This window comes from Blennius ocellaris (assembly GCF_963422515.1).
Source record: "Blennius ocellaris genome assembly, chromosome: 4".
NCBI lineage: Eukaryota > Metazoa > Chordata > Actinopteri > Blenniiformes > Blenniidae > Blennius > Blennius ocellaris.
In genome coordinates, this window is record NC_137653.1 from 27,117,330 (window position 1) to 27,144,943 (window position 27,614).

Here is a 27,614-nt window from a genome sequence, read left to right on the forward strand (position 1 = left end):
TCTTCCCGTCGACACTGGGACAGAGGCTTTCGTTCTTTCTTTTCTTTCGCGACATGCAAACTTGACCAATGTGTCAAACCTAAATAAACCAATCCAATTCTGAAAAGATTTATGCTTGGCTTTGAACGTCTTAAAAACTTAAATATGTAAACACATTGAGTACGCGCCGTGTTCATTGTCTTGTTTGATGGTCTTGCTGAGAGGTTTTGGAATTACTCTTTAAGCCAATACGCCTTAGAGTTCTTTTCAGCTGGTTTTGTTTTACTGACCTTTCATATCTTATCAATTTTTCCCCATTTTCACACTTTGAAACTGTCAAAATGCAAAGTGTGTTATAGATACATATTCTATCTTTTTTTTTTTGTAATTCACTTTTCAACTTTGCAACTACTGATTTGGATAGATAGATAGATAGATAGATAGATAGATAGATAGATAGATAGATAGATAGATAGATAGATAGATAGATAGATAGATAGATAGATAGATAGATAGATAGATAGGCTGAACTTTGGTTTGAAAAAGTATCTGAAACAAGAACAATAAAAAGTATAAAACACACATTAAAACAGTAATAAACTGCCTAATACTGTTTTATGTCAGCTCTCGCTCAAATAAAGAGAAAATGTAATGTGTTCAAGGTAAACCTGCACTAAAAATAATTTTGGGGTATTTTGGGGGGAACTGGATTGGGCAATTATCGGAGCGAGATGGAGAGATGAACTGTGGGGGGGTTCTCGGTTCCTCTCGGGGGGGGGGGGGGGGTCACACCCTCACCGGGTCTGATCCTGCAGCGTGACGCGTCTGACGCACCGACCCGAGAATCGAAACTTAACGCCGGGGCCGTCCTCCGCTCCTCCCCCCTGTTTAAAGCCCGGCAGCACGACAGCACATCCACCGACATCGACCGACATCCGCCGCCACTTCCCGCCCGCTCCGGTCCTCTTCAGCCCGGCAGGTGAGTGTGATCGGCCGGTTAGACTGCCGCTCCGGCCGGGGATCGAACCAGCGCCCGCTGGCAGAGGCTCCCGGTTATTATGCTGTCATAGCAGCTTGCAGAGGATGATGCAGTGGGAAGATTGTTTAAATAATTACTCTATTTTTAATGTCTGCGTGCGTGCTTGTTGGATTTGAACTCTTTTATGTATTTGTTTATTATTGTTGTGTTTTGTTTTGTTTTGTGTTTTTTTGTTTTTTTTAAGCCCAGACAACATCCTGCCGTCTGTTTATTATCGTTTATGACTGATTGCGCCCCCTGCTGGCTGTGATACACCATGCAGCACCCCACCCCCCACTGGGGCGCACACACACACACACACACACACACACACACACACACACACACACACACACACACACACACACACACACACACACACACACACACACGTATATTCTTAATAATGTGACCCTAGCTTTCGAGTATCTTAAAAGATTAAGAGCTACATCTGAACAAACTTGATCAAAATCTATTTTCAGAATGTTTTGACTGGAAATGGTGAAATATTCATGCCTGTGGTCAGAATTTCACCCACTTCCTCATTTGAACTGAACGCTGTCTCTTCGTGCTCAGTTCGATTTGTTGAAGGCTGGAAGTTTCCAAACCGGAGGTTAAAGTTAAAGTTTAAAGTTAAAGTGTAATCAAGCACTTGGGGGGGGTTAAGCCGGCAGCACCAAGCAGACCTCTGACCTCTGACTGAACACTGTGCACACATTACTACTAAACACTGCATCATATCGCGTTCTCCCGTAGCCAATTAGTATTTGTATTTATTTTCACCACAGATATAAGTTAGTCGGGTTGCTCTTTGGAAAAGCAGAGCGCACCAGTTAGTATTAAATTCTAAAGTGAGAGCGCCGCAGGTAGAGCTGTGTTCAATAAAACCTGAGAGGCTGGAGGTGAAGGAGCTGATGCTGTCCACTGGGGGGCGCAGGGGAGGGTTTTTTGTGTGTTTTTGGAGTCCTATGTGTCTCAAGCTGGCTGTGTGTATTAACTGGTTGTCTTGGGTTATTTTATTGTTCAGCAGAAAGAGTTTTTAACATCCTTTTCTTTTGTTCTGTGGGATCTTTTTTTCAGTGTTTCATATGTGGCAACCAGTGATGCCGGTAACGCGTTAATTAGTAACCCCTTACTCTCATATGACCACTTTTTTCAGTGGCGAGTAATCGAACAAGTTACTATTTCCAAACCAGTAATCAGATTAAAGTTACTTCTGCAAGTCACTGTGTATTACTATTATAGCGTCCAGCAGGACAGCTTCTTGTCTGCAAAGCCACTTTGGTATCAAAGATGACCAGCTGCTCCTCAGTTCGCCAAAGAGACACACGCAGTGCGTGCAGTCATCTGACCCCGCCCCCTTCTACACGCTCAGCCAATCACAGGCCAACTCGCTCTAACGTGGTTTCAGGTATCACGAAAAGAATTGGAACCAACCATTGTCATCAATAAACCTTAACATTACAATCAGCTCCGACTTTTATTTTTAATCAATCAATCAATCAATCAATCAATCAATCAATCAATCAATCAATCAATCAATCAATCAATAAAATACTTTATTTGTCCAGGAGGGGGGCAATTAAAGTCGCATAGAGCAGGCAGTGCAGATAAATAAAAAGTGCAACAACACACTACAACTACATCTCAGGGTAAATAAATAGCAGTAAGACTAAAATTCTGATAATAAAACCACGAGTCAGATATAAATAGAACAAAGAATGAAGGGCAAAGGTTAAATATGAACCAGCAGGTGCAGGAGGCAGGATCAGCAGAAGATTTTTGGCAAAACCGGTTGTAATTTTCATGTTCAGATGATGGGGGGTGTTGGCAGCTGTTGAAAGTAACTAAAAAAAGTAACTTGTAATCCAACTTAGTTATTTTTAAAAGCAAATAATCGGTAAAGTAACTAAGTCACTTTTAAAGGAGTAACTAGTAATTAGATTAGTTTTAAAGTAACTGTGGCAAAACTCGTAGTAACCATACAAAACCATTTTTCCATTGATTTTTGCATTGATGTGTTTGTTTGTTTCAGTTTTTTTCTTTCCATGAGTTTAATTGTTGGACATGGTGATGATTTGTTGTGGTGAATTCCTCTTTAAAAGTGAATTTCAGATGTTTGCTCATCTGTTCTTGTGTGTTGTGTTTGAGTGGGAAGTGTACTTTGACTGGGTTTGAATCCTCTCTGATTGAAGTATAGATTTTTTTTTTCCAGTTTGTTTGTCGTTGTCCCGATTCTCTCTCTGATGAGGCCTTTCTTTGCTTTGCTGATGATGATTTCTTTGTTTCTCATCAGGATGTGGTTGTCGATGTTGAGGCTTTTCAGTGTGACAGTATATCCTCCTCTCTGTGTCGGAGGTTGAATTTAAACTGGTTCTTGGAGCGCGATCTTCACATAATTTCCAAATCTTCGGAGAAATAGCTGAATTATGTAAATTTTGTCATGGTAAATGTATGTTACGGTTCCTTGCTTCACCAACAAAGACTGCAGTCTTCGTCAGAGGTTTTTCTTTTTCTTTTTGCCACCTCAGCCTTTAATTATCAGAGTGATTCATGTCATCAGACTCAGCCTGTCACATTGCAGGAAATCAGAACAGCAGTCAAGACTTAGAACTGCAACGTTCATCACGAAGCACGTCTGCATTAAATACAGTCAGCGAGTCATAGCAGATATGAACATTTAACTACAGTTTGATTGTCAACATCCTGACTACGCCGTTGCTGCTTTTAGATCAGTTCTGGTCAAAATGTTGCAAATGTTGCATTTAATGTTGTCATTAAATGAATTATACGCCACCCTATCCAAAAAGGAAACGGAATAGGACTATTTGCTAAACATTACAAATATTGCACAACCTCAAAGAGTTCTTGTTTACACATAATATGTCCTCTTGGCGACAAGATGTTACGTGTGTGTGTGTGTGTGTGTGTGTGTGTGTGTGTGTGTGTGTGTGTGTGTGTGTGTGTGTGTGTGTGTGTGTGTGTGTGTGTGTGTGTGTGTGTGTGCGTGTCAGAGTTAACGTTGGTTCCAGTTGATAACTTTTCCTAATATCATATTCAATAGAACTCGATCACAAGTAGTCACATGTGTTTTTCCAGATGTCACTAGATCCTTGATGTCTTCAAGGAGTTTGGTGTTTGTCCAGGCTGGAGAGTATGGAATCCCAGGAGGGCCAAAATTAAAAAGAAATAAATGTGGACATATAAAGAGAATCAATAATACAAAAAATATACAAAGGTAGTCATATCCTTTTTCTATCTTGTGTTTGCTAATTCCATTTTGTCTAAGCTTCTCCTGTTTTGTCTTTTCCATTTGCTTTTTGTAATTGAATTTACTGGAGGAGTCAAGCCGTCTGGAAAAGACAAACGCAATACAATGCAAATCAGCAAGGGCTGTGGGCGGGGCTTCCTGTTCAAGGTGACTCACACCATTCCTGCAGCTTGTTGTGGATTTTTTCTGTATTGATACCGCTTTGGAATAAAAGTTCATTTGAACAGAGTTCATCAGTCAGGAATATTTATTGAAGCTCCAACAGACACACAAAAGCAGAGTCCCCGATGAGTCTGCCCCCGTTCAGAGTTTGGTCTGAACTTTTTAAGAGAAACAGAAAGGAGGGGGTGAGCACACCAGGGTGAAAACCATTGCTGGTTCTCACCCTGGTGGGTGGGAAACCTTGCTCATTCCCATCCTTCTGGCACAGCTGGGCCGAAGATAAACATGGCCGCTGAGCCGGTGGATAAGGACAGCACAGATACAAATAACATTTTGAGCAGGATCCTGAAAAACGCAGAATCCTTCAGTGGCAAATCATAATTTTCCATAACAAGCTCCTTTCTCCCCGGGGTTCACAGAGCAAGGAGACTGAGGGTTCATCCACACGACGAGAAAAACCATCTTTTTCCTCCCCAGCCTTCTCTAAAAAAAACCTCCGTCCACACGTCACTATGACCACGTCTCAACACGAGGCTTCAGGGCATGTAGTACACATGCCAGGCCTTGAGGGGCGCTGTGACTCAACAAACACACATAGAACTTTAAAAGTAGATTCCTGCACATAAACCTCTGTATAATTCTTGTTCTATAGGCCACCGGAGCTTGTAGTCCCTGATTGTTGTGGTTATTTGACCGTGGTGGGGGGAAGGGGGCGATTACGTCATCTTTGTTCCACAGAGGATTGCCTTTGCCGTCTTTGCCGTCTTTGCCATCCACACCCCAGGGGGTTGGACGGCACGTTTAAAATGCCCCCACTCTGGGACCCAGGTTAAAAAAATTAATTAAAAAAACTTCTTTGCGCTCCTTAAAACTGCCTCATGTGGACGACCGGCCAAAAACAGCACATTGAGGTGAAGCGTTTCATGGTGTGGACGGCTTCTTCAAGAGAACCTCTCCAAAGGCGTTTGATGAGGTGGAATCAAATCCTGGGGGCCTCTACCAGTCGGTCACTAGCTGAGCATGGGGGCAGTCAATGTCACTGAGGGGGGGGGGATTGTCAGCTCCACAGATTGTCGGACTCCACACGACCTTATATCATGACAAATGAATTGTCTTTCCTTAGAACTGAACCATCTTTTCATATATTTTCATAAAATAACTCTGGTCTCCTCATCACAGGCTCACAGAGGAGAGTTGGTTGTCAGGGCACCGCTGCTCGGACATAAACATTCACCACAGTGCATTCTTCATTACAACTTTCCTCCCACAGTATGAAAATTAAATGAATCTAATTATTTATATTCATAATGTCCTCTTAAGACAAGTATCTATTCAACAAAGAACATTCTCACCACATGGTCCGCTGGCACAGCTCCCCCCAGCTTAAGGATGGGGAAGAGAGTGATCCTGAAGAAACACCCTGATTTATCAACTCTGGGTACATTCTTCCTGGGAACCGCCTCCTGTGACCGTTTGGTCACTTCCTGTCCTTGAGGCTGGCTCCAGTTTACAGTCGTTACCTCGTTTACACATCAACAGACTATTGTTCTTGAGTATCAGTGAAACCAACATGGTGGACAAAACACATGGGAGGACGCAAAGCCATTGTATCTCTAACAGTGAAGCCAAAATTCTTCTGCATAGAAGAATTCAAGTTAATTCAAGTTAATATAAGAATTCAAGTTAATATAATCTAACATTCCCCTTTTGGCACATGCTACGTTCCAAACAACTCAACAACTCAAATATGAACAGAAAGTAACAAGTAGGGATGAGCGAGTGCACCACTATCTGTATCTGTATCTGTATCTGTTCAACCATCTACATTCTCTGTATCCGTACCTGTGCTCTGGGTGGGCAGGGCATAAACAGGAAGTGGGCGTGGTTCAAGTCTGAGATTGATATGAATTGATCAGAAGTTACTTTATTATTGTTTATTTGAAATCTATTTACAGAACAGCCTCAGAATTGAGATTCAGTGTTTTGTATTAAAAAAACTATATACTATATACAGTATATAAAGCTTAATTTGTAATATTTATAATAGTATATTTATTTTATGAACAGCCATATTCAATAAACATATTAATATAGGCTACTTTGTGTGTTCAGCTATATGTGTGTAAGTGGTCTGTCAGACTGTTCATTTTTTAATGAGGTGTGAACCTGGTGATTCCTGTAAACATCCAGAACACCAGTCCACTGTATTCTTCTCAAAAGCACCACGTTCAGTACGAGGAAACTTTTCCAACTGACTTTACACCACCAGCCCAAGTAAGAGCAAGAAGACGGTAAAAAAAACAAAAAACAATTTGACCGGAGTGGAGGCAGTGTCCGACGCGACACAAGTCGTTTTCAGCTCTGTCTGGTCAAATGCACCACGTACGTTACGAATCAAGTTCACCAAGTAACTTTAAATATCATACAAACCGAAATAGAGGCGAGCAGAAGAAAACCTAAGAGATGTGTGTGTGGGGGGGGGGGGGGCTCTGTGTGTGACTGGCCAATCACAGAGCGTGAAGACAGTCAGTGACCAAATGAGGATTCTCCTTCAGCACGAACGCGAATATTGACAAGTTTTACTTGTATCGTGCTTGTACTCGTGAAAAATGCTTTATCCGGCTCATCCCTCGTAATAAGCAAACACTACACCCCCTTAACATTTCCACCCCCTTTTGCATCATAACATCACATTCATTATTATCATTTTTAATCAATCACATCAAATTCTTTATTATCAAGTTCATCCTGTAAATCCTGGGGGGCTGTTCACAAGAGGCTTGACCACGTCACATAAAAATCATTTTTATGATTTAGGACTTGATTTAGGACATGAAGTACAGCGTTCCTCCTGAACCACTGTACTTCAGTTGATGTTGATCAACTGTCTTCGATAATGATTAATCATTATCGATAGCCAAACTGCCAAACGGAACATAGATGGCACCTGGTGATCCTTATGAGGTAAGAAACCTCTACTAATGCTCAGTATTGAAGTTACTGTGGCTGAAGTCAATGTTGGCTTTATGTCCATTTTAAATATTCCTTTTAAATAATATTAGTGTGAATACTCGTCCTAATTGTTTTAACACACACACACACACACACACACACACACACACACACACACACACACACACACACACACACACACACACGCACACACACACACACACACACACACACACACACACACACAAAACTGAGTGTGAAAACCTGCGGCCGAACTGTTCCGTGCAGAACTCCAAAGACTTCCAGCTTAGTCTAACGTTTTGATTCGTGACCCTGGTGAGAACCAGTCGATTGTCCATTTTCCTTCCTTATGCAGGTTGGTGTCCCGAGGAACTGAAGTGAACTCCCAGTAGTTACTGTGTGATTTCACCACGTTGTTCTCTCTGCTCTTGTCTTTTTCAGAAATTGTCCGGCAAAACCTTTCCTTCAGATTCTTCGTCCAGGAGGCTCATTGGACCTCAGATCTTACACCATGTTGTGAATATGGCAGCAAGTGGGTCCAGACTGTCGGCTCTCTTGGCAGCATATGACTTCAAACGTGTTTGCAGAGTTTGTTGTGTCGAGCAGAAGGAAATTACCTACACTTTGAAGTCAGTCAGCCACCACTGTTCTCGCGATGTCCTGCTCTGCCGGGGCAAAGGGTCCCACATATGGAGGCCCGTCGCTAAACGACCTCTTTTTCCAAACCCAAGTCAGTACCAGGTTTGTTGGTTTTTTGTGGAGGGCTTGGGATGCACGCATCACAAGAACCGATGCTGCTTTGCCAGAAGTGACGAGGAAGCTGCTGTGTGGACCTTTATAAAGCAAGAGGGCTTGGACCACATGCGTTTCTGTAACCTGGTAACTCTGTCTGAAAAGGGGCCCGATCGGCCGGCGGCAGCTGGACCTCCGGCCGACGTCTTGGCAGGTCTGGATGTGAAGGCCGTCTGTGATTTGTGCTCTGTCAGAGAAAAGGAAATAACATACGCAGTTCAGTCAGTTGTTCACAAATGTGGCCGAAATCAGATCTTAGCCAAAATGAAAGGCAGCAGCGAGTGGAGGCCCGTCTCCGAGAGGCCAACAGGAGGTCACTTCGGTAGTAATGTCATTTACAAGGAGTGTAACTACTTTGTTGAGGGCTCGGGATGCACAGAACACGGAAATGGGTGCACTTTCGCCAAAAGCTACGAAGAAGCCACCGTATGGAACTTTTTAAGAGAGAAAAGAATCAATCTAGCAAAGTTAATCCAACTCGTCAGTGAGTCTGAGCCAGTGTTGACGCCGCAAAGCGCAGCTGAAAGCATACTCAAACAGTTTTCAGGGGGATTCATTGAGCTCTGCAGTGAGTGCTTCAGTGCACGTCCAGAGACGATTTCACACAAAAGGTGGAACGACAAATGTGCGGCCGACGCGGCGCACAGCTGGAGTCCAGCCTTAGTTCACCACCTGTCGGAAAAAAGCAGCAAGCACGTCTACAGCCAGGTGCGCCCTCCCCCCCCAAACCCTCAGTTCAATTACTGCAGCCACGTGAGGGACGGGAAGCCCTGCTGGCACGGCGCCGGTCGCTGCCAGTCTGCACAGAGCGAGGTGGAGATGGCGGTGTGGAAGGCGGAGCACAGCGGCCTCTCCCTCCGCCCCCTTCTCCTGCAGCTCAGCCCCCGCGAGCCGGCGCCGCCCCGACAGGTCAGCATGTACTGCAAGGTGTGCCTCCTCAGCCTGTCCTCCTCAGAAAGCTTCTACAAGCACTGCGCCTCTCTGGAGCACGCCCAGCTGCTCTCCGAGGACACCACCACCAGGTGGAGGGGACGCCAGCCTCCGCACAACCGCCGGGCTGAGTTCTGGCTGTGTGACAGGTAAACGCTGCACATTTAAACGCTTGTCTCACTTTTCAGCCGCGTGTGTAATATGCAGCGAGGATAAGATTTCCTTTTGTTATTTGAATATTCATGGTGAAGTGAGCTGGAAACCTTTGTGTTCATCCACAGTGTCTACAGATTTTCAAGCCATCCCCTTAAAACAAACACGCTTCCAATGCAAGAAAACTGCCTGTCATCACACTGAGTAGAAGTTTGTAGCGTGTGCTAAAAAGAGACCCGGAGAATTTTGGTCCAAGGACTGACGTTAAACGTCCAGACAAAGCAGATATAGTTCAGTAGAGACAGAATAAAGGCATTCGTAACACTCCTTATCATGAGAGCATGCATATTACCAAATTGCTGAAACAGCTTTTTCTTCCTAGACCGAAAACCTGCGAATACGGGATGAATTGTCCAAAGGCTCACTCCGTGGAGGAGCTTCAGGAGTGGCTGATGCGAGTTGCAGAAGAGAAGGAGATCAGGCAAAGCATCGAAGCTCAGGGTCTCATGAACTACAACGAGAAGCTGCTGGAGGAGTACAGAAGCAGCTGTAATGAAGTGTACATCGTGAGTGTGAAGCTTCCTTTTTTTTGTGCTGATATTTCGCTGCTATGTGGAGAAAAGTTCTTCTCAGAGCTTCAGGTGATGGATCAGTGGACTGAGAGCAACACACAGTTCAAACTCCGTCTTGATATTTCTGAATTATGGCTGAGGAAATCTTACTGAAGGATTGATTTACTAGAATCCTTTGTAACATTGTGCATTCGGATTACATGCCCTCTGCAGGGAATCAAATAACACTGAGTGATGTCACACACAAACTGGAGTCTTATCCATGCAAACAGTCGATGGCGCTCTGAGCTCCCGCAGCCACGAAGTGAACCATGATCGTATGGAGTTGGACATGTTATTGGTGTTGGAGTTGTCAAACACGTTGGGGCGTTATCGCCAATACATCTGAATCTGGCAAAAAAAAAAAAAAAAAAAGCACAAGCTGAGAGATTATTTTAAAGTTCAACATCATGTGGAGCCAGCTGAGGAAATGTCTCTCAATACAAGAACGTTTCTGCTGAAGACTGAGCAACTTCACGCCAAGAAACACGTCTCAGGCATCAGAAATCACATTGAGCATTCGTCTACTCAAGCTGCTGCACCGGAAAAAAAATATTTCAAATATGCTTCCCATAAGTCTCACTTCTGCACATAGAATAAACCAATACTCAAAAACACGACCATCAAAACTCATTTTCACAAATTTCAAAACTGCAGCTGCTTAAATCGATCCTACTAAAGCTGATATCTTTACAAACAAACTGTGTTTTTAGTTTGCTAACTGTTGTCATTTTGAGCAACACACACACACACACACACACACACACACACACACACACACACACACACACACACACACACACACACACACACACACACACACACACGGTATTCCATGTTCATGAGGGTGAATGCACTTCATGGATAGAGTGTGTTATTCTACTGGGTTCTCAGGCCTTGCCTGTGTTTCTCTGACCCAGTGGCCACGGTGGCGTCTGACGGGCACAATGCTGTGAACCCGCTGTACCATTGCAGTGCAGTGAAACCATCTCGCATTTAAATATTTTATTTAGTCACATTTTTAATTACAAACATCACTGCAAACCCAAATCCAACAGGACGGATCATTTACAAAAGATATACAAAGCTATTACAGTGTTGACTGACTAGTTTAGAATACTCTGTGCTCTTCTGCACGTGACACTTCATGCAAATAATCACATTTTACATTCGTGATTAATTCATGAGAGACAAACAAAGTGACTTCTGTGAGGATGACCACAGGTGAGTCTTTCACTCACCTGTGGTTGCCGGAGCGAAAGCAGATGTTATAAACATGGAAACCAGTGGATCGAAAACACCGGTGGCCTGTTTGTTGTCACTTTTTAAAGAACTAAACCTCATCCACATGTTTTAGAGCATTTATCTTCCCCCTGTCTGTTCAGGCCTGTCTTATCACACTAATAAATGATAGTCAGAAAGAAATAAAGTGGACAGAGGCTGCTTTCAAGTCTGAAGAGACAGATAATCGACAAGTTAAGTTTTATTTGTATATCTCCAAATACCAAACAATCATTTCAAGGCACATTTAGTGAGATAAAGCAACAATCCCACATGAGAAAATAGAAGAGACGATAGAAAAGAATTACACCATTTTAACAGAAAGAAAGCTGCAGAACCAGACTCAGAGACTTTCTGCTGTTCCCGTTGGGGGAGTGGATAGAGGGAGAGAAAAGAAGAGGACAGGGAGAGAGGGCAACAAGAGAACAGACAAATCCACTTGCTGCAGACGTGATGGAGGCTCAGACCACGAACGTTCAGTTCCACTGCCAGAGATCCTGCAGGAAGACAGGGCAACACCAATAATCCATCAATTTGTGGTTTGCCCTGTTTCATCATCTGAATGAGAAACATGGCAACTTTATGTGGCGCATTCCTTTGCTGCTACCGCACTAAATAATTACACGATTAAAGACAACAGAACTATAAAACTACAGCTTATTCAGTTTAGTTTTTTGACCTTAATCATCCTGAACCTGTTTTTTTTCCACTTCACCCACTGAACAGATGTCTGAGCAAGTTGACGACGTCGTCGTCTCCTGTAATGAAGATTTAACTGTGGTCTGTGAAACACCGAACAAAACGCTGACTTGGGATTTCCACGTTGAGACAGAGGTAGGATTTGTTTGAAGTTCCAGAGGTAAGATGATATATTGGCAATCTTGTGGTACTGTTGAGTGTCTGCACTGTTCAGGTTACGTGCTTGACACGGACGTAGAGGTTGAGCACCTGGTGCATGTTTGCATCAGATCGTATACTAGCAACGTGCAGCATCAGAGTGTGTGTGCTGCGCACTTCTGCTTCAGCACAAACAGTCTTTCTGTAAAGAGAGCAATCCTGCAACCAAAGGGCCAACACAGATTGAGCACAGAATGATTCTGGGAGTTTTTTAATGACATAAAGCCAATAACATATTTTGCCAAGAAATGTTGTAAAATATTTAAAAGAAAATTAATAAATAGACATGACACCCATAATTATGAGTTCTGCTATGCAGGCATTTATCAGCTATTAATGAATATTATGACTATGCCCTCCACTACATCTACTTTTGATCAGAGAACTGCAAAAAAACTAAAGAAAATCTTCCATTTTCAAGAAAAATCCAGCTGTTTCACATGAACCTTAAGTCTTCCCCACAATATGCGTTTTTCACCAGACGGCCAAGTTGGTACTTGTAAGCCTGCGATCAATACCAGACAGTGTCAGATAGTTGGGGTGATCGTCGCTGCTTCTGCAACCTGCAGCCTGTTTCTTTTGATTTCACTGAGTGTGTTTTGTTGGAAAATGAAAAACCGCAACAGTAAATGCTAACATAAAATGCTAGTCGATGCTAATAGATGCCCTCCAGGTTATTCTCTCTCTCTCTTTCTCTCTCTCTCTCTCTCTCTGAGAGACGACCGTGTTCATCTTCTCTTTCTCTGTTTTGGGATTTCTTTCTAAACACATAAATACCAGAATGCTGATGTCCCGTTCATGTGTATGTTTTGGACGTGTTATTGTTTGCTATTACGCTACCAGTCAATGTGATTACACAATACATGATAGAGCAACTACCCCGGCTGCGAGTCAGCACGTGTCTTTATACAGCCTGCAGACATATTACCATTCGCCTCATGCGGTGTGAGAAGCTGTGACTGCTAAAGATTGTGAAAATCACAGTGTGGGGAAGACTTTAGGGCCTGTCCACATGAGAACGCAAACACATCATTTTTGGCCGATCATCCACATGCCAATTTAAAATGAAACGCGGGGGTAATTTGTAAATCACATTGGGTTCAAGGTTCACAAGTTTCACTTGTGATAGATGGAATTGTAATCTAATAATGACAATAACAGTTCAAACGCTCAGGGTTGAATCAGGTAGGGAATCCTGCAGAAAATGTGCAGAGAAAAGTATCTGCTGTGACAACTGAGAGCACACCATGTCCACAGTGTGGTCCTTGCTCTGTGCTATTAAGACTTGACCTTGGAGAATGTTGTGTTTTTGTCCAAGGTTTTTGTCAAAGTAATGAACAATTAAAAGAAAAAAAACTATCTTGCACCATACAGTGGAGTTATCGCTGTTGTAAGTAAATAGATGGTTGCCTGAGTGATCTCTGCCGTCAGTGTGACGACCGTACAGCTTTTGCTCGAGATAGCTGTTGTGGGATTTCCCTAAATGTGCATATCGTTGTGTTTCAGTTTAGTTTTTTTGTTTGTTTCCCCACAAACAGAGGGAGCTTGTGCATGTGGCCCTGCTGAAGCAAGAACCGGGAGCGTCGTTCAGCCTCAGTGAAAGCAGTTCTGTTTCCTGCATCTATTCCACAGGAAAAAACGTTCTTACTGAAGACAGGACCTACGCCATCACTTTGTCTTTCACGTCCGTCAACCCCGGCTTGTATGAACAGTGGCTGGTACTAGATTTTGCCATCAGGCCGGTACTTTTGAAGAAAATCAGAGTCAGAGTCGGCCAGCAGTCACTTGATGAAACTGAACAACCGTCGTTGAGCAATGGAGTCACCTTTCAAGGTGCTGAGCGCTGGCACAGAGGGAACAGAGTTATCATTCCATGTTCATCCAGGACAGAAGAGCAGGAGGAGCTCTTAAAAGAGTACAAGCCTCCACAGATCAACCTGCTCTATAAGTCTTCCCAAAACAGCCAACTGCCTCTGACTGGTGAAATCTACAAAGAACAAATGCACCAGTTCCTGTATGATGAGGAACATGCAGAGGATGAAGTCGTTTCAAGGTAAGGTTGTTGGTGTGAATCCTTTTGTCATTAAGTTTGCGAAATGGATGAAAATGTTTGAAACAATGCCTGATTGTTTTGTTTCTAATTTTCCTTAGACTCAATGTTTGTGGAGAGATTAAAACGACGGATAACATATTCAGCACATGGTCTGACATGATGATGGCTCCTCAAGGAGAGCTGTTCTGTGCTGTTGCGATTCCTTGTAATCTCACAGTCGACAGCCCCGCAGGAATGGCGCTTAAACGAAGCATCCATTCTGGCCTGATTGCCCCTTTAACATCAAATGGCCTGAACTCCAAGGTGTATGAAGCTCGCATTCTGCCACTCAAAAAAGGCAAAAACAAAATGTACTTGCAGGCGTCAAAACAATGTTGTGCCGATCTTGCGCTCAAAGCCAACGAATCGCATCAAATGGAAGTGCAGTTTCAGCTGGACCGCGGCAGCTTCTGCAACATGCACAGGGCGGTGGACCTGCTCCGGGACACAAAGCAGGTGCTGCCAGACCTCCGGAACTGTGGCGTTCCCGTCAGCAACGGCAAACATGAGAACCAGAACGTCAAGCAGCAGGCAGCGATTCGTTTTATCACCGGGGATTCCACTGTGAAAAAGACTGTTGCTCCACTCCTCATCTATGGACCATTTGGAACTGGGAAAACCTACACCCTCGCTGCAGCAGCCAGAGAGCTTTGCAAGAACCCTCACAACAAAGTGCTGATTTGCACTTACACCAACAGGTAATGCAAATTGTTTCAAAGTATTTACTGAACTATTTACTGAAATTCGGCATTATCAATGTACCTCAGTAAATACGGTCACATAGTGGTTATTCAAGGCACAAGGGTCTCCCCACGTCGCTGGATATGATTATATCAATACACAGTTGTACTTCCAGTGATGATCTTGAGTGGTTTATTTCTTATGGACATGTGCAACCTTAACAGTTTCAAATTTACATGAACCTTTTTTTCTTTTGTTTCAGTTCTGCTGATCTGTATGTCAGAGATCACATTCATCCATTCATGAGCAACAAGAATCATGGGTTGCGAACAATTCGAATAAAAGCAAACAAACAAGGGAATGCTGTGTCCGCCACAGATAAGATCACTCTGAAATACTGTTTTTGTTCGCAAGATGGGTCGAGATTTCTGCCACCTACCAAAGCTGTGTTAGACCGCCACAACATAGTCATAACTACAACAACAATGGCAAGACGTTTCCATGGCCTGAAGCTCCCGGAGGGATACTTCACTCATATTCTAATCGACGAAGCCTCACAGATGCTGGAATGTGAAGCCTTAATGGCACTTGGTCTTGCTGGCCCGAACACAAGAGTTGCATTAGCAGGAGATCACATGCAAATGGGACCGAAGCTTTTCTCTGTGGACGATCACCGCCGTTCAGATTACACGCTCCTCACTCGCCTGTTCCACTACTATCAAGACCAGAAGTGTGACGCAGCCCAGAACAGTCGAATCATTTTCAATGAGAACTACCGGTCAACCAAAGAAATAGTGGACTTTGTGTCCACCCATTTCTATGTTGGTAAAAATGATGTCATCAAAGCTACTGAAAAGGTTCCACCTCCTGCAGATGGCCATGCGCTGAAGTTCCTTCATGTTAGAGGCGAGTGCATCTTGGACACCAGTTCAATGTCCTGGTATAACAGGGGAGAGTCGGCCAAAGTGGTTGAAGTAGTGGAAGACATTCTTGAACAGTGGCCGTTAACGTGGGGGCCCAAGGACCCAAGCACCATCTGCATCATGTCTGAAGGAGCTCAGGTAGTTGTTTTTGTTTGTTTCAACTTTGATTGCCAAATGCTATTAAAATTAATGACATGTTTAAATGACGTATTGCTTCAAATATTTGCTCACTTTACAAACACGTGGGCGGAGTTGTTTACATTTTTTTGTTTGTTTTATTGTTACTGATTTTTTTGTTTGTTTGTTTGATTAAAGGTTCAGCAAATTAGGAGAGCACTTTCAAAAAGAAGTCTTCATCAAGTGCACGTTGAGAATCTTGCAAACGTACAAGGTAATTTTAGACTAGCTTCATGAACCATTACGTTGGCCATAGAGGTGATTAAAGAGCACACACATCTCATTGTAATATCGTATTGCTCTTGTATATCATAAACAAGTTCAATGTTTCAGAAATCTAATGATATTCTCGTGTTCTAACAGGAAAACAGTTCAGAGCAGTCATACTGACAGCTGTGCAAACACGAGACAGTCTAGAAACATCTCACCTGCCTGGCCTGGAGCTGTTCAACGATGTCCGTGTGTTGAACACTGCAGTGACAAGAGCGCAGTCTCAAGTGGTTGTGGTTGGAGATGCTGCTGCCCTCTGCTGCTTTGGGAAGTGCTCACAAGTCTGGAAAAGCTTCATAGACCACTGCGTCAGCAAGAGGAGTGTCAGACCAGACTATTTCACCAAAGATTTCTTTGAAAAGGATCTTATGGAGACGGCAAAGTTTCAAAAGTCTCAACATGCACCTGAAAGCAACACTCTCAGTGACGCCATTCTTCAAGAGCTGCAGGAAGAGTATGAGCATATGGAAACACAATACAATGCAGGAGAAGTCACTTTGGAAGTAGAAGTCAAGAATCACCAGTTGCCTGTCTTATACAATAGCACTGAAGCCAACTCAGATGTAATGGAGCTGTGCAACAAAGACCCACAACAGTTTGTACGAGGAATGTTGGTCAGGGAGACATTTAAGACAGGTTATGTCTTTTCTCTTGATAATACTAACAAGAGAATAAACATCAATGGAAGGGAAAACCTGGGTAAAACCTTCACTGGAGATGAAGTTGTGGTACACGCCACAGAAGCTCCACGGGTGGTCACCATCACCAGGGAAGCAGAGTCCGCTCGTGTGCTGCTGTGTATGCTCCAGGATGAGGACCACAGCAAACCAAGACGGACTTCTCAAGATTTCATCAAAAGGATGATGGTGCCCCTTTCAAAATCTGAGACAAAAATCTGCATACTGAGCCCCAAGAAAAACCGCAACTTCATTCCCATATGGAAGCTAATCAACAGAGACTGGAAGGTTGTAACGCAGAAATATCTTGATTTGAACCTCAAACAAAACTATGTTTTCGTGATCAGAGTGCTTGGGTGGAAAGACATGTGTTGGTTTCCGCTGGGGAGAGTCACAGATATTTTGCCCATCACAGGACTCTCCAATCAACTAAGAATCCTAAATGAAGAGTTCAAAGTACAGACATCGAATTCAAGCAACGTTGCTTTCAGTGCAGATGAAGACATGAAGCACAGACGTGACATGACAAAGCAAATCACTTTCACTGTGGATCCCAAGGGAGCAAAAGACCTGGATGATGCCATCAGTGTCAGGGATATTGGAAACCAGTATGAGTTGGGAATCCATATCGCAGATGTGGCAAGCTTTGTGAGTCGAGGCAGTAGACTGGATGTAGATGCTCGAGAAAAAGGTTCGACATATTACTGCCCTGCACAAAAACCCAATCACATGTTCCCTCAACAATGCACTGAGGTCTTTAGTCTTCTGCCAGGTCAAGACTGCAGGGTCGTCTCACTGATCTTCACAGTTGAAAAGGAAACAAACAAGAGGATTGGAAAACCCAGACTACAGCTTTCTCTGATCAGGTCAGATGAACAGCTGACGTATGACGAGGCAGAGACTATCATCACCGAAAGATATACAGACAATCCAAAATTTGGTGACGTGAAGGACTGTGTTGCAGTGGCCTATCGCTTTGCCAAAGCTCAGAGACAAGTTCGACTTGTGGATTGGCAGTATTACCAGACTGATGATGACCGATCGCCCGGGAGACGCAAAGCCCATCTGATGATCGAAGAGCTTAGTCTGTTATTCAACGCACATGCAGCTGAAATTTTGATCAATTCTGATAAAACCTGGTTCACCACACCTCTTCGCTGTCAGGCAAAACCAAATCCCGAGAAAGTTGAAGAATTCAAGAAGGAATATGGGGAGTTGATACCATTCTCTTTCCATGTACGCCACAGAGTTGATCATGACGAACAGCCTCCAAAATACGAAAACTTCCGCATCCTCACAGAAATGTGGAAAGATATCCAGTCTGCTGCCAGCACAGGTGATCTCGACAAAATGGTGGACATCATTGCCGCAGACGACATCCACCCTTTGCTCCAGCAAGTCACCGATCAGTTCCGAAGGTGCCTTAGTAGAGCTTATACCATTCGTTCAAACTCTGCCGAGGAAGCAAAGGTTGGGCATTATGATTTGCAGTTGACGTCTTACACTCAGGCATCCTCACCAATCAGGCGTTACATGGATCTTGTCTTGCAGAGGCTTTTGCACTCTGTCATTTGTCAGAAGAAAGTCCAGTACACAGCAGAAGACATTACAGCTTTGTGCATTGAATCCGAGAGCAAACTCAAGAAGTCCAAATCTTTTGAACGAAGGGCTGAGGAGGTCAGCTATGCAGTGAGCATTAAAAAACAAAGCGCTTTCAAGCTGGCCTTCGTGGTTCTTCAAGATGCCAAAAGAGACAGCTTCTCACTGTCTTTTCCTTTCAACAAGAACATATTTGCTGTGAGTGTGTCTGTTATGTACAGAGATTTGCAGCTAGATGACCAACCAGATTATGACGAGGGAAATCACAGCGTCAACCTTAAGTGGAAAAGACGGATCTATGCAGCTGACACCAGGAAAATCCACCGGGAGGTGAAAATGATGGCAGACAGCGATGACTACATTGAGCTTCCAATGTCAGCATGGAAAGCCACTGTTGAGGCAATTACCGAAGGAGAGTTGGAAGATGCGCGATTGCTCATCTTGGACGCTAATAAGAAACAACTGGCAAAACATGTTGTTAAGCAACCATCTCTTGAGATGCTTCAAGCCAACACAAGCGCCTGCGCCTCTAAAAAAACTCCAGAATCGATGGTCCAGATTGAGCACTGGGTGGACATCAACCTCCAGTTGCAACCGGGCAACACACTTCGGACCCAAATGACATCTAAGATGAATAGAGGCTTTTGTACACCTGTTGTTCAGTTGGTGCAAATCAAACCGAAGTTTGAGATTTGTGTGGACCATGTCCAGAACCCCATCACATGCTTTTCTCGAGCTGTAGACCGCCCAACAAAGATACGTTATGAAGACACTGGAGAATATGTTGAAATCTGGAGGCCACTGTGTGACATGGAGTCTGCCCATGCAGCGGTGGATGAAAGTGACAGCATCATCATTGAGAACCTGGAGGTCAGCTTCACTCAGAGGCAGAAAGACAAGCTCTCAGGAAGCTTCTTCTTACCTGTGCAGTGGATAAATGAGTGGGCTATTGAGTTCAACTTGTCCAAATGTTTACTGTGCATCCGGAAGAGAGGATTAAAACTGCCTTCAAACTTGGAACACTCTGCTGCCGTAGACCCTCCGGAGTTTACATGGGTGGCCCATGGTGTTACAAATGCCATGAAAATACGGGAGAAGGAAGGAACCAAAGTGAAATTCTACATCAACCATCTGCCGATGGAAACCATTCCTGATTGTGTTTTTCAGAAAAACACGAGTTTCACAGTGGAAATAATCCCAAGACTTCTTCCTGACATGTAAGTTCAATTGTCAGTATAATAGGTATTAATGTATTTCTTTATTGTTTTGTCCTACGTGCGCTTGTTATGAGAAGAGGTATAAACATGTTGTTTTGTTTTTTTCTTATATTTTCTTTCTCTCTTAGACGGAAAGAAACTGCAGTGGTTAATGTTCCTCGTGCATGTGGTCTTGTCCAAGACATAGCCCTTGGGAGGTACCATCCAAACATGGGTACGTCCAACGGTCTCCGGTAGTTTGATAGAGCAAATAGAACAAATAACAGTGAAATATGAAACACCAATGACGTGTTTTGTCATTTCCTTTCAGGACAACGACATGTGCGCATTGTGATGGCAGATCCAACACACGGAAGACTCAAAAATCTGAATGAGATCCAGAGGTTAGCTCTGAGTAAAGCTCTGAATAACACTCTGACTCTGATCCAGGGACCACCGGGTGAGGACGATCATTTAGGACCCTCTTGATTCCAGCTATTTTATGAAAGCATTTTATCAGGATTGTCTTCAATATTTCGTTTTTCATAGGCACTGGAAAGACGATAGTGGGCGTGCACATACTGTGCCATTTCTTTGAGCAAAACTCAAACAACCAAAGGAAAGATGCTGACAAAAAGGACGAGGAAAAGAAACAAGTCATTCTCTACTGTGGCCCGTCCAACAAGTCTGTTGACGTGGTAGCAGGCAAGTTGATTTGTGTATCTGGAGAAACATTTCACGTACATTAATCTTCTTACTATCTTATCTCATGTTGTCCTTGTCTTCATCCCCGTCACACAGAGTACCTGCTGAGGTTTGCAGAGCAACTGAAGCCTCTCCGGGTCTACAGCCATCAGGTGGAGATGCTTGATTACCCTTTACCAGATGCCAACCTTCAGTTTTCCCAAAAGACACGTCAAGACAAAGCGAAGGAAGAGCTCAGGTACTTTAGTCTCACCGACGTGGAATCACAATTTCGTTCTTTTCAACTAAAACTCTTTTCCATGGCTGCAGGAATATCACTCTGCATCACCGAATGCGAGACCAAGACACAGAGTTTTCAGCTGAAATTAGAGCTTTTGACAAGCGCATTCAACTTGCCCGTGAAGGAAAGGGAGAGCTGCTTACTGCGGCAGACGTGGCAAAGTAAGTTCAGACTCACAACGGGGATTTAACAACTCTTCTGCAAATTTTTCAGATCAGTTGAAGTCAGAACTTTTTTCAGCTATGCAAAGATTTTAAACCCACCACATTGATGTTTATTAACTAAGAATAATTGAGCCATCCGTGCTACTTCAAAAAAAAAGAAACCTTGTTCAAACTCAACTGTGTGGATTGTGTTTTGTCTTCCTCTTTCTTAGATGCAAAAAGCTTCTGCAAGATGCACGAGCATACGAACTAAAACGCCATGAGATCATTTTGTGTACTTGCACGGCGTCTTCTACACCAAGCCTGACTACGAATGTCAGTGCTCGTCAGATCCTCATTGATGAATGTGCAATGGCTACAGAACCCCAGACCATGATTCCACTGGTCTGCAACCAGCCAGAAAAGGTATTTATAGTTGTATTTTATTTAGGTGGTCATATACAGTACTTCAAACATTATAACTTAGTGATAAGGAACTGATCCAACAGGACAAGAACAGAGACGAGTCCTTTGTCCTTACACCGTATGGGCTCAGGAACATTAGGAAATCGACCTAAAACCTGGATTAGCTGGTCAGGTGTGTGCTCTGCCATTAGGGAGCAGCATCTACAGAAACCATGCAAGATTTCAATAAAGCCAAAAGTAATACTTCTCGTCAGCTTTGTGAGTTGCCGATAATATTTTGAGCTGAAAACAAGCAGCCTAATGCAGGACAAACAGGCTGAGACCCCAGTTGGGGTTGGGAAACATGCTTAATTTGATGTATCCCAGTTACATTAACTTAGGAGTCGGGGGTCTCATGTCCAAATCCCACAGCTGATGCGTCACTGCTGTAGGTCCCTGAGCAATACCCTTACCCCCCATCAGCTCCCTGGAGCGCCTCTACCTCCTGAAAACATTCATTGTGGGGGAAAAAAGGAATTTCCCCGAGGGTATTGATAAACTATGATTAGTTTTAGTTACAATAATGAAGGCGTTGGATCCTTTATGTCTTCATAATACTCACAAAAGTTCTGAATCAGTGGCTGACGTAAGGTTTCCGTTTCAGATTGTTTTGATTGGCGACCACAAACAGCTTCGCCCCATCGTGAAGGAACACAGTGTGAAAAAGCTTGGGATGGCCAAGTCTCTTTTTGAACGCATCTATGAACTGTTTGAAACAAACTGTGCGGTGATGTTGGACACCCAGTACAGAATGGTGAGAACCTCTACACACGACAGTTCTGAACTCTGCTTTGTTTCACGCACACTGTGCAGGATCTCAAGTAAGTTTTTCATTTATGGAAAGTGGGCCAATGGAGACTTGACCTTCAGGATAGTGCCTCTACTGTCAAAGATGCGATGTGGCATAGTTGTAAAGAAATGTACATGTTGACTGTTTCCTGCCCAGTCTCACTGTGAGGCTCCATTCAAGAAAACATAACAGCAAAACATTTCAGTTGACATGTCAGAGGTCAGATATCAGGGTGTTTGGCATGTCCATCAGTGAGTGGAAGCATGTCTTCTCCAGTGACACTGCCCTGTACCATCATCCCATCCTGTGTGTGTCTTTTTAGCACAGAGATATATGCAAGTTCCCATCGAAGGAGTTTTATCACGACAAACTAAAGACTGCAATGGAGCAGCCCATCAGCCTCCTGCGTGTCAGCCAACAGACGATGCCAGTTGTGTTTGGGGACATCAAAGGCAAAACGATCCCTCTGGTTGTCAGCACAGCCAGAGGCAACGAGAACTCAAAAGCAAACCACGAGGAGAAGGACAAAGTGGTACTGTCCCTTTCATCCTTTGAAACCATTTTGTGTGTATTAACGGAGTGGATTTCTTTTCTTACACTGTTTTTGTTTTGTTCCCTTTGCAGGTTGAGCTTGCTGGAAAGCTGGTGAAGACGGCCAGAATCCCCCAGCAGAGCATTGTGATTCTGTCCCCTTATAATGCTCAGGTCTCTGAAATCAAGGAGGCGCTGAAACGCAAAAACATGGGACAAATCACTGTTACCACAATCACAAAAAGTCAAGGTGACCTTTACTTTCATGCGATTAAAGAATCCATTGGATACACATGCTAACATGCTAACATCAACATTACAGTAAAACTTTTATTATTGAGTAGAAACATTAATAAATAAATGCAGTGATTATTTTTCTTTGCCATCTCAACGTGTTTGCGAACGAGAGAGTGTTTAAGAAAAACTCTTTTCAACATTTTGTCTTGTAGGAAGTGAGTGGCGTTACGTCCTCATATCCACAGTGTGCTCTCTCCCGAGCGCGGAGATCGAGCGTGAACCAGACGGAGGCTGGCTGTCCAAACATCTGGGCTTTGTGGGGGATCCCAATCAGATCAATGTGGCCATCACCAGGGCCAAGGAGGGACTGTGCATCATTGGTGAGGACCTGCATCCTGGTTCCGTGTCCAGAGAGCAGTGCAGCGCCAGGAGGGAAGGCCGAGGTCTTACCAGAGGAGGGCGGCAGGGAGCATGAGCCCCCGTCTGAGAGCTTAAATATTTCAAATAGACACCAAGCGCGTGCTGCAACCAGAGAACATGTTCCTCTTTTCGAGCCCAAGTCTCCATATAAGAGTGCAGTTAAAATGTAGGCGGGGTTGTAAATGCCATGTAACGACGCAGGTATCTCCTCGTCTCCTGGTACTGAGAGGAGCGTCTGCACCTCGTCGAAACGCTGCCGTGTATAAATAAACCCAGTCAACACAACAACCAGTGAGCAAAGCAGCAATGTAAACAGCAACAGGAGGGTTTACGGCCGATGGAGTATTTAAACATTGCCGCTGCTCCAGAGTGACGGTCGTCACTGACCAATCAGCAGACAATAACCCTTCACTTCTTCCCCTCACTGTTCCAGACAGCAGCAATTATTCACTTAACGTTAAATAATTGAACTAGAAGAATCAGATAAAAGAGGTATGGGCATCGCAACAATATGTAGTTTGAAGTAATAACACCATTAATAATAATGTGTCACAAATAACTATCTACCCATTGATGAGCAACATGGAGGACGCCAAAATAAGATGTGTTGCAATGCAACTTTGTACCTCAATGTATCTACTTACACACACACACACACACACACACACACACACACACACACACACACACACACACACACACACACACACACACACACACACACACACACACACACACACACACACACACACACAACAATGGTACAATAGTGTATAAAAATATGCTGGGTCAGCAATAATAATCAGCTGCAAGTCACAATCCTGAACTCCAAAGCGACTAAAAACACAGTATTTGCTGGTCAACTTACGCAGAGCTCAGCTTCCTGACATTCTCCTCGCCCTCCTGTGGTCCGGGACATTGTTGAGGTTAGAAGGTATTCCCAGTTTTGGCATTCTTCCCAGACATTGTAAAATGATCCAAAATCTGAACTTCAAACAAAAACTCAACGTAAAGTAAAATAGGACTACATGTATGACTAAAAAGTCAAATAAATTACGATCATGATCTAAAACAGCAGGAGTCACACAAGCCAGTGTGCCGCTCCATCAGAAGCTCAGCAGTGCTCACATTCATGTTTTTACTGACACAATCTTCTCACCCTGTTGGTTTTGGGTTAATATGAGATGAGAAAATGTGTGAAACATGCTTTGTTTGACTCGCAGGGGACCAGGAGCTGCTGAGATGCAGTCATACGTGGCGACGCCTCCTGGATTACTACACTGGTCAGGGCGCAGTGACCGAAGCAGACCAGATCTCAGTGCAGCAGCAGCGCTGATCCTGTCGGTCCTCTACCGACACCAAACTGCACTGATTCATGAAATGTGCTCTCAGGCATTAAGTTTTTGTTTAGCTGTTGTTGTTTTTAACTCTGGAACGGCAGCTTTTTTTATACAGCCGAAGTTCGATTTTGACACAGATATTTGTATTTTGTCGTTGTCATCGCTTTACATATTGCAAATGACATTCATGTAATCATGAGGATGTGAAGGGTCGGAGTTGTTTCGTTTTGTTTCTCTTTGAATGAATTTGAAAATAAGAATTCCAACAACTGCTCTTTTCTATTGTGTTTTTTCCGAACACTTAAATGCGCTGAAGGCTTTAGTAAAATACTTTTGTTAAACTCCAAAGAATGGATTTTATGCTGGTAATCTTAACTGACGCACATTTAATTCTGTTTAAAATGTTGAGGATTTCATTCCAGGTGTTGTTTAAATGTATTGCAGGGAGTTGTTGAAGTGCTGATTAGATTTGAGATATTTTATTGTTGCAAAATCAGTTTTTTGTAATAGATTTTCTATTTCATTGTATTTACTGTCTGGGACTTATAAATATTTTTAAAACAATTGTTGCTGTTGTTTTTGTGCCGTAAAACACAACTTCTTAGAGTTTGAAAAGTTAACGTGGAATAATTCAGTAAAGGGATGGACGTCATTTTTTATGAATCTCTTTTATGTATTTAAAGCACCAACACAAACCAGTTTAAGAGGTTTTTTAAATCATATATGATTAGTAACTATAAGAAAGAAGAGCAACAATTTTACAGAGGATAGCAATAAAATATATGTATATAATGGTATAAAACATTAATACTTAATAAACATAATTAAAGGTGTATATTGTAATAGAGAATATATATTAAAATATTTCCACTCTATATTTTTAAATTTATGAAATTTAAATAGTAGATCATTAATATTATTTGTAAATGTCCTCATTCCATATAATTATTAATATTATGTACATGTCATGTACATTCATGTATATGTGTGTATATATGTTTGATGTGCATGTATAAACTATATATAAAATCTGTGTATGGTATATATTGAATGTATTATAAAAATAGTAATATTAGTTTAAAAAGTTTTGTTTTATTGTGTGTGTGTGTGTGTGTGTGTGTGTGTGTGTGTGTGTGTGTGTGTGTGTGTGTGTGTGTGTGTGTGTGTGTGTGTGTGTGTGTGTGTGTGTGTGTGTGTGTGTGTGTGCCATTATCTAGAGGGCCTTGTTTTGTTTTTTGTGATGGGGTAAGTGTGTATAAACTTTTGCTCTAACCCACCAGCCTTTTGGCTGATTAGTTTGATTATTGAGTGTTTTTCTTCTGTTTTTCTTTTTTTCATAACTGCGGAAATACATTAAAAAAATTTAAATAATGACTGAAAACTAAAGTAGATACGATTTTAACAAGGCCTTTGTTGTTGGTTAGTGGAGCATGCCGTCTACCACAGGATGGAGTGAATAAATAATGCAATGTGAAGCCGAAAGAACGGTATAAATGATATATTAATTTATATTAATATAATTATATATTATGCATTACAGGGAACTAACAATAAAGCGATATAAGACCTTCATTAATGCCAACGCTTCCAGAGGACACTGGTTTCACTTCCTGCTCTTCAAAAAGGGGACAAACAGAATTGTGTGGTCATCTGAGGAAATACTTCTTTTTATTTTAACCCAAATAGTAAAGCGTGAGTGAGACAGCATGAGGTTTTCATCCGAACAAGTTACCATCTATCAGACTTCAGTTTTAATCTTCATGGTGTAACGGAGATGAATTAGGCTTTGCTTGCAATAAACTGAACCTCAGGCCATTACTATCCTCTGTGATAGTAACAATCATTGTCTATTTACAGAATGAATTCAGCATAATTACTATTTTAAAACTCTTTTAGGAAGAAGAGGGGTGAAGTAACATCTCCAGCTAAACACAGTGAAGATTAATTAAGTAGCGATGAAGGTGAGGAGTGAAACCAAGCTTGTTGACGATGATGTTCAAATTGAACAAATTAAAATCTACATTTAATTCTACTTGTTTGACATTGAGGAACAATGCTGATTCCAGGAACCTAACTCCAGACATTTTAAAACATAACTTAACATGGTTAGATTAAATAAAGCTTGTTTTTCCCCAATTATGTTTCCTTTGCTCTTATAAGAAATGAAAACAGGCCAAACATGTTTTTTTCCTGATGGCCATCTTTATGTGTACCTCAGAGTTACTGTAAACAACCATCGTCTTCACTTGCTGAGTTATGTAGCCTTTTCTTTTCTTTTTTCTTTTTCTTTTTTATTTAAGGTAGAGCAGATAAACAATACAAAACAGTAAACAATTCCAAAGATGTGTGAAAATGAACAAACATTCTATATACAAAAGTAATCCAAACATGTGCTACCTCAAATACTATTTACATAATGTGTGTGTGTGTGTGTGTGTGTGTGTGTGTGTGTGTGTGTGTGTGTGTGTGTGTGTGTGTGTGTGTGTGTGTGTGTGTGTGTGTGTGTGTGTGTGTGTGTGCTTGTATATGAAATACTCAGTGTGACTTGGTTATGTTTATGGAGGAAACAGAGGAGAAAGGAAATAGCTTGTATAGTAACAGAAAGGAGCAAAAGAAAAAAAAAGTGAAGTTATCCATTTTGTAGAAATTGAATGAGTTTGTTTGGGAATTGAGGTTCTATTGTCATTTTCAGGGAGTAATAATATAGTCAGACAGCAGATTTTTCCATTGATGTACGTATACTGATATTTTTTGATTTCCAGTTTGTGAGTATGGTTTTCTTGGCGACGGTTCGGGCTACAAGCAGTAGTTTAGCATGCGGTGAGTCGAGAGTGATAGTTGAGATGTGAGTTATGTAGCCTTTTAATGTGGATCTCGATATACAGAGAATAAGTTCTGCTAAAAACGATAGCGCGCCGGTGACGGACGAGGAGATGGGGCAGAAATCAGAAGCGTAAAACTAAAGAGGCTCGAAATTAAATCAACAAACTGCTGGTGAAGGCTGCAGATGCACAAAAGAAA

At 42.6% G+C, this 27,614-nt stretch overlaps 1 protein-coding gene across 1 annotated transcript; it reads left to right on the top strand.

The window, feature by feature from the left end:
* The first annotated feature begins 883 nt into the window (after positions 1 to 883).
* LOC308129015 (3'-5' exoribonuclease HELZ2-like) lies at positions 884 to 25,353 on the top strand. Its single transcript, XM_080494760.1, has 20 exons — positions 884 to 958; positions 7,845 to 9,274; positions 9,661 to 9,844; positions 11,897 to 12,004; positions 13,606 to 14,120; positions 14,219 to 14,857; positions 15,103 to 15,901; positions 16,079 to 16,154; positions 16,304 to 19,703; positions 19,832 to 19,917; positions 20,014 to 20,142; positions 20,232 to 20,387; positions 20,484 to 20,625; positions 20,697 to 20,828; positions 21,044 to 21,236; positions 21,880 to 22,029; positions 22,388 to 22,597; positions 22,690 to 22,846; positions 23,046 to 23,213; positions 24,477 to 25,353. Exons 2-20 carry the CDS (start codon positions 7,926 to 7,928, stop codon positions 24,587 to 24,589), a joined length of 8,706 nt encoding a protein of 2,901 aa, XP_080350886.1. The 5' UTR covers positions 884 to 958; positions 7,845 to 7,925; the 3' UTR covers positions 24,590 to 25,353.
* The last annotated feature ends 2,261 nt before the right edge of the window (positions 25,354 to 27,614 follow it).

Excerpts from the sequence above, each read along its gene's own strand:
- LOC308129015 (XM_080494760.1), top strand. The coding sequence starts at position 7,926 with ATGGCAGCAAGTGGGTCCAGACTGTCGGCTCTCTTGGCAGCATATGAC. Across the intron at positions 20,143-20,231 it reads TCTGATCCAGGGACCACCGG|GCACTGGAAAGACGATAGTG; the intron begins GTGAGGACGATC and ends CGTTTTTCATAG. Across the intron at positions 22,030-22,387 it reads TGGACACCCAGTACAGAATG|CACAGAGATATATGCAAGTT; the intron begins GTGAGAACCTCT and ends GTGTCTTTTTAG.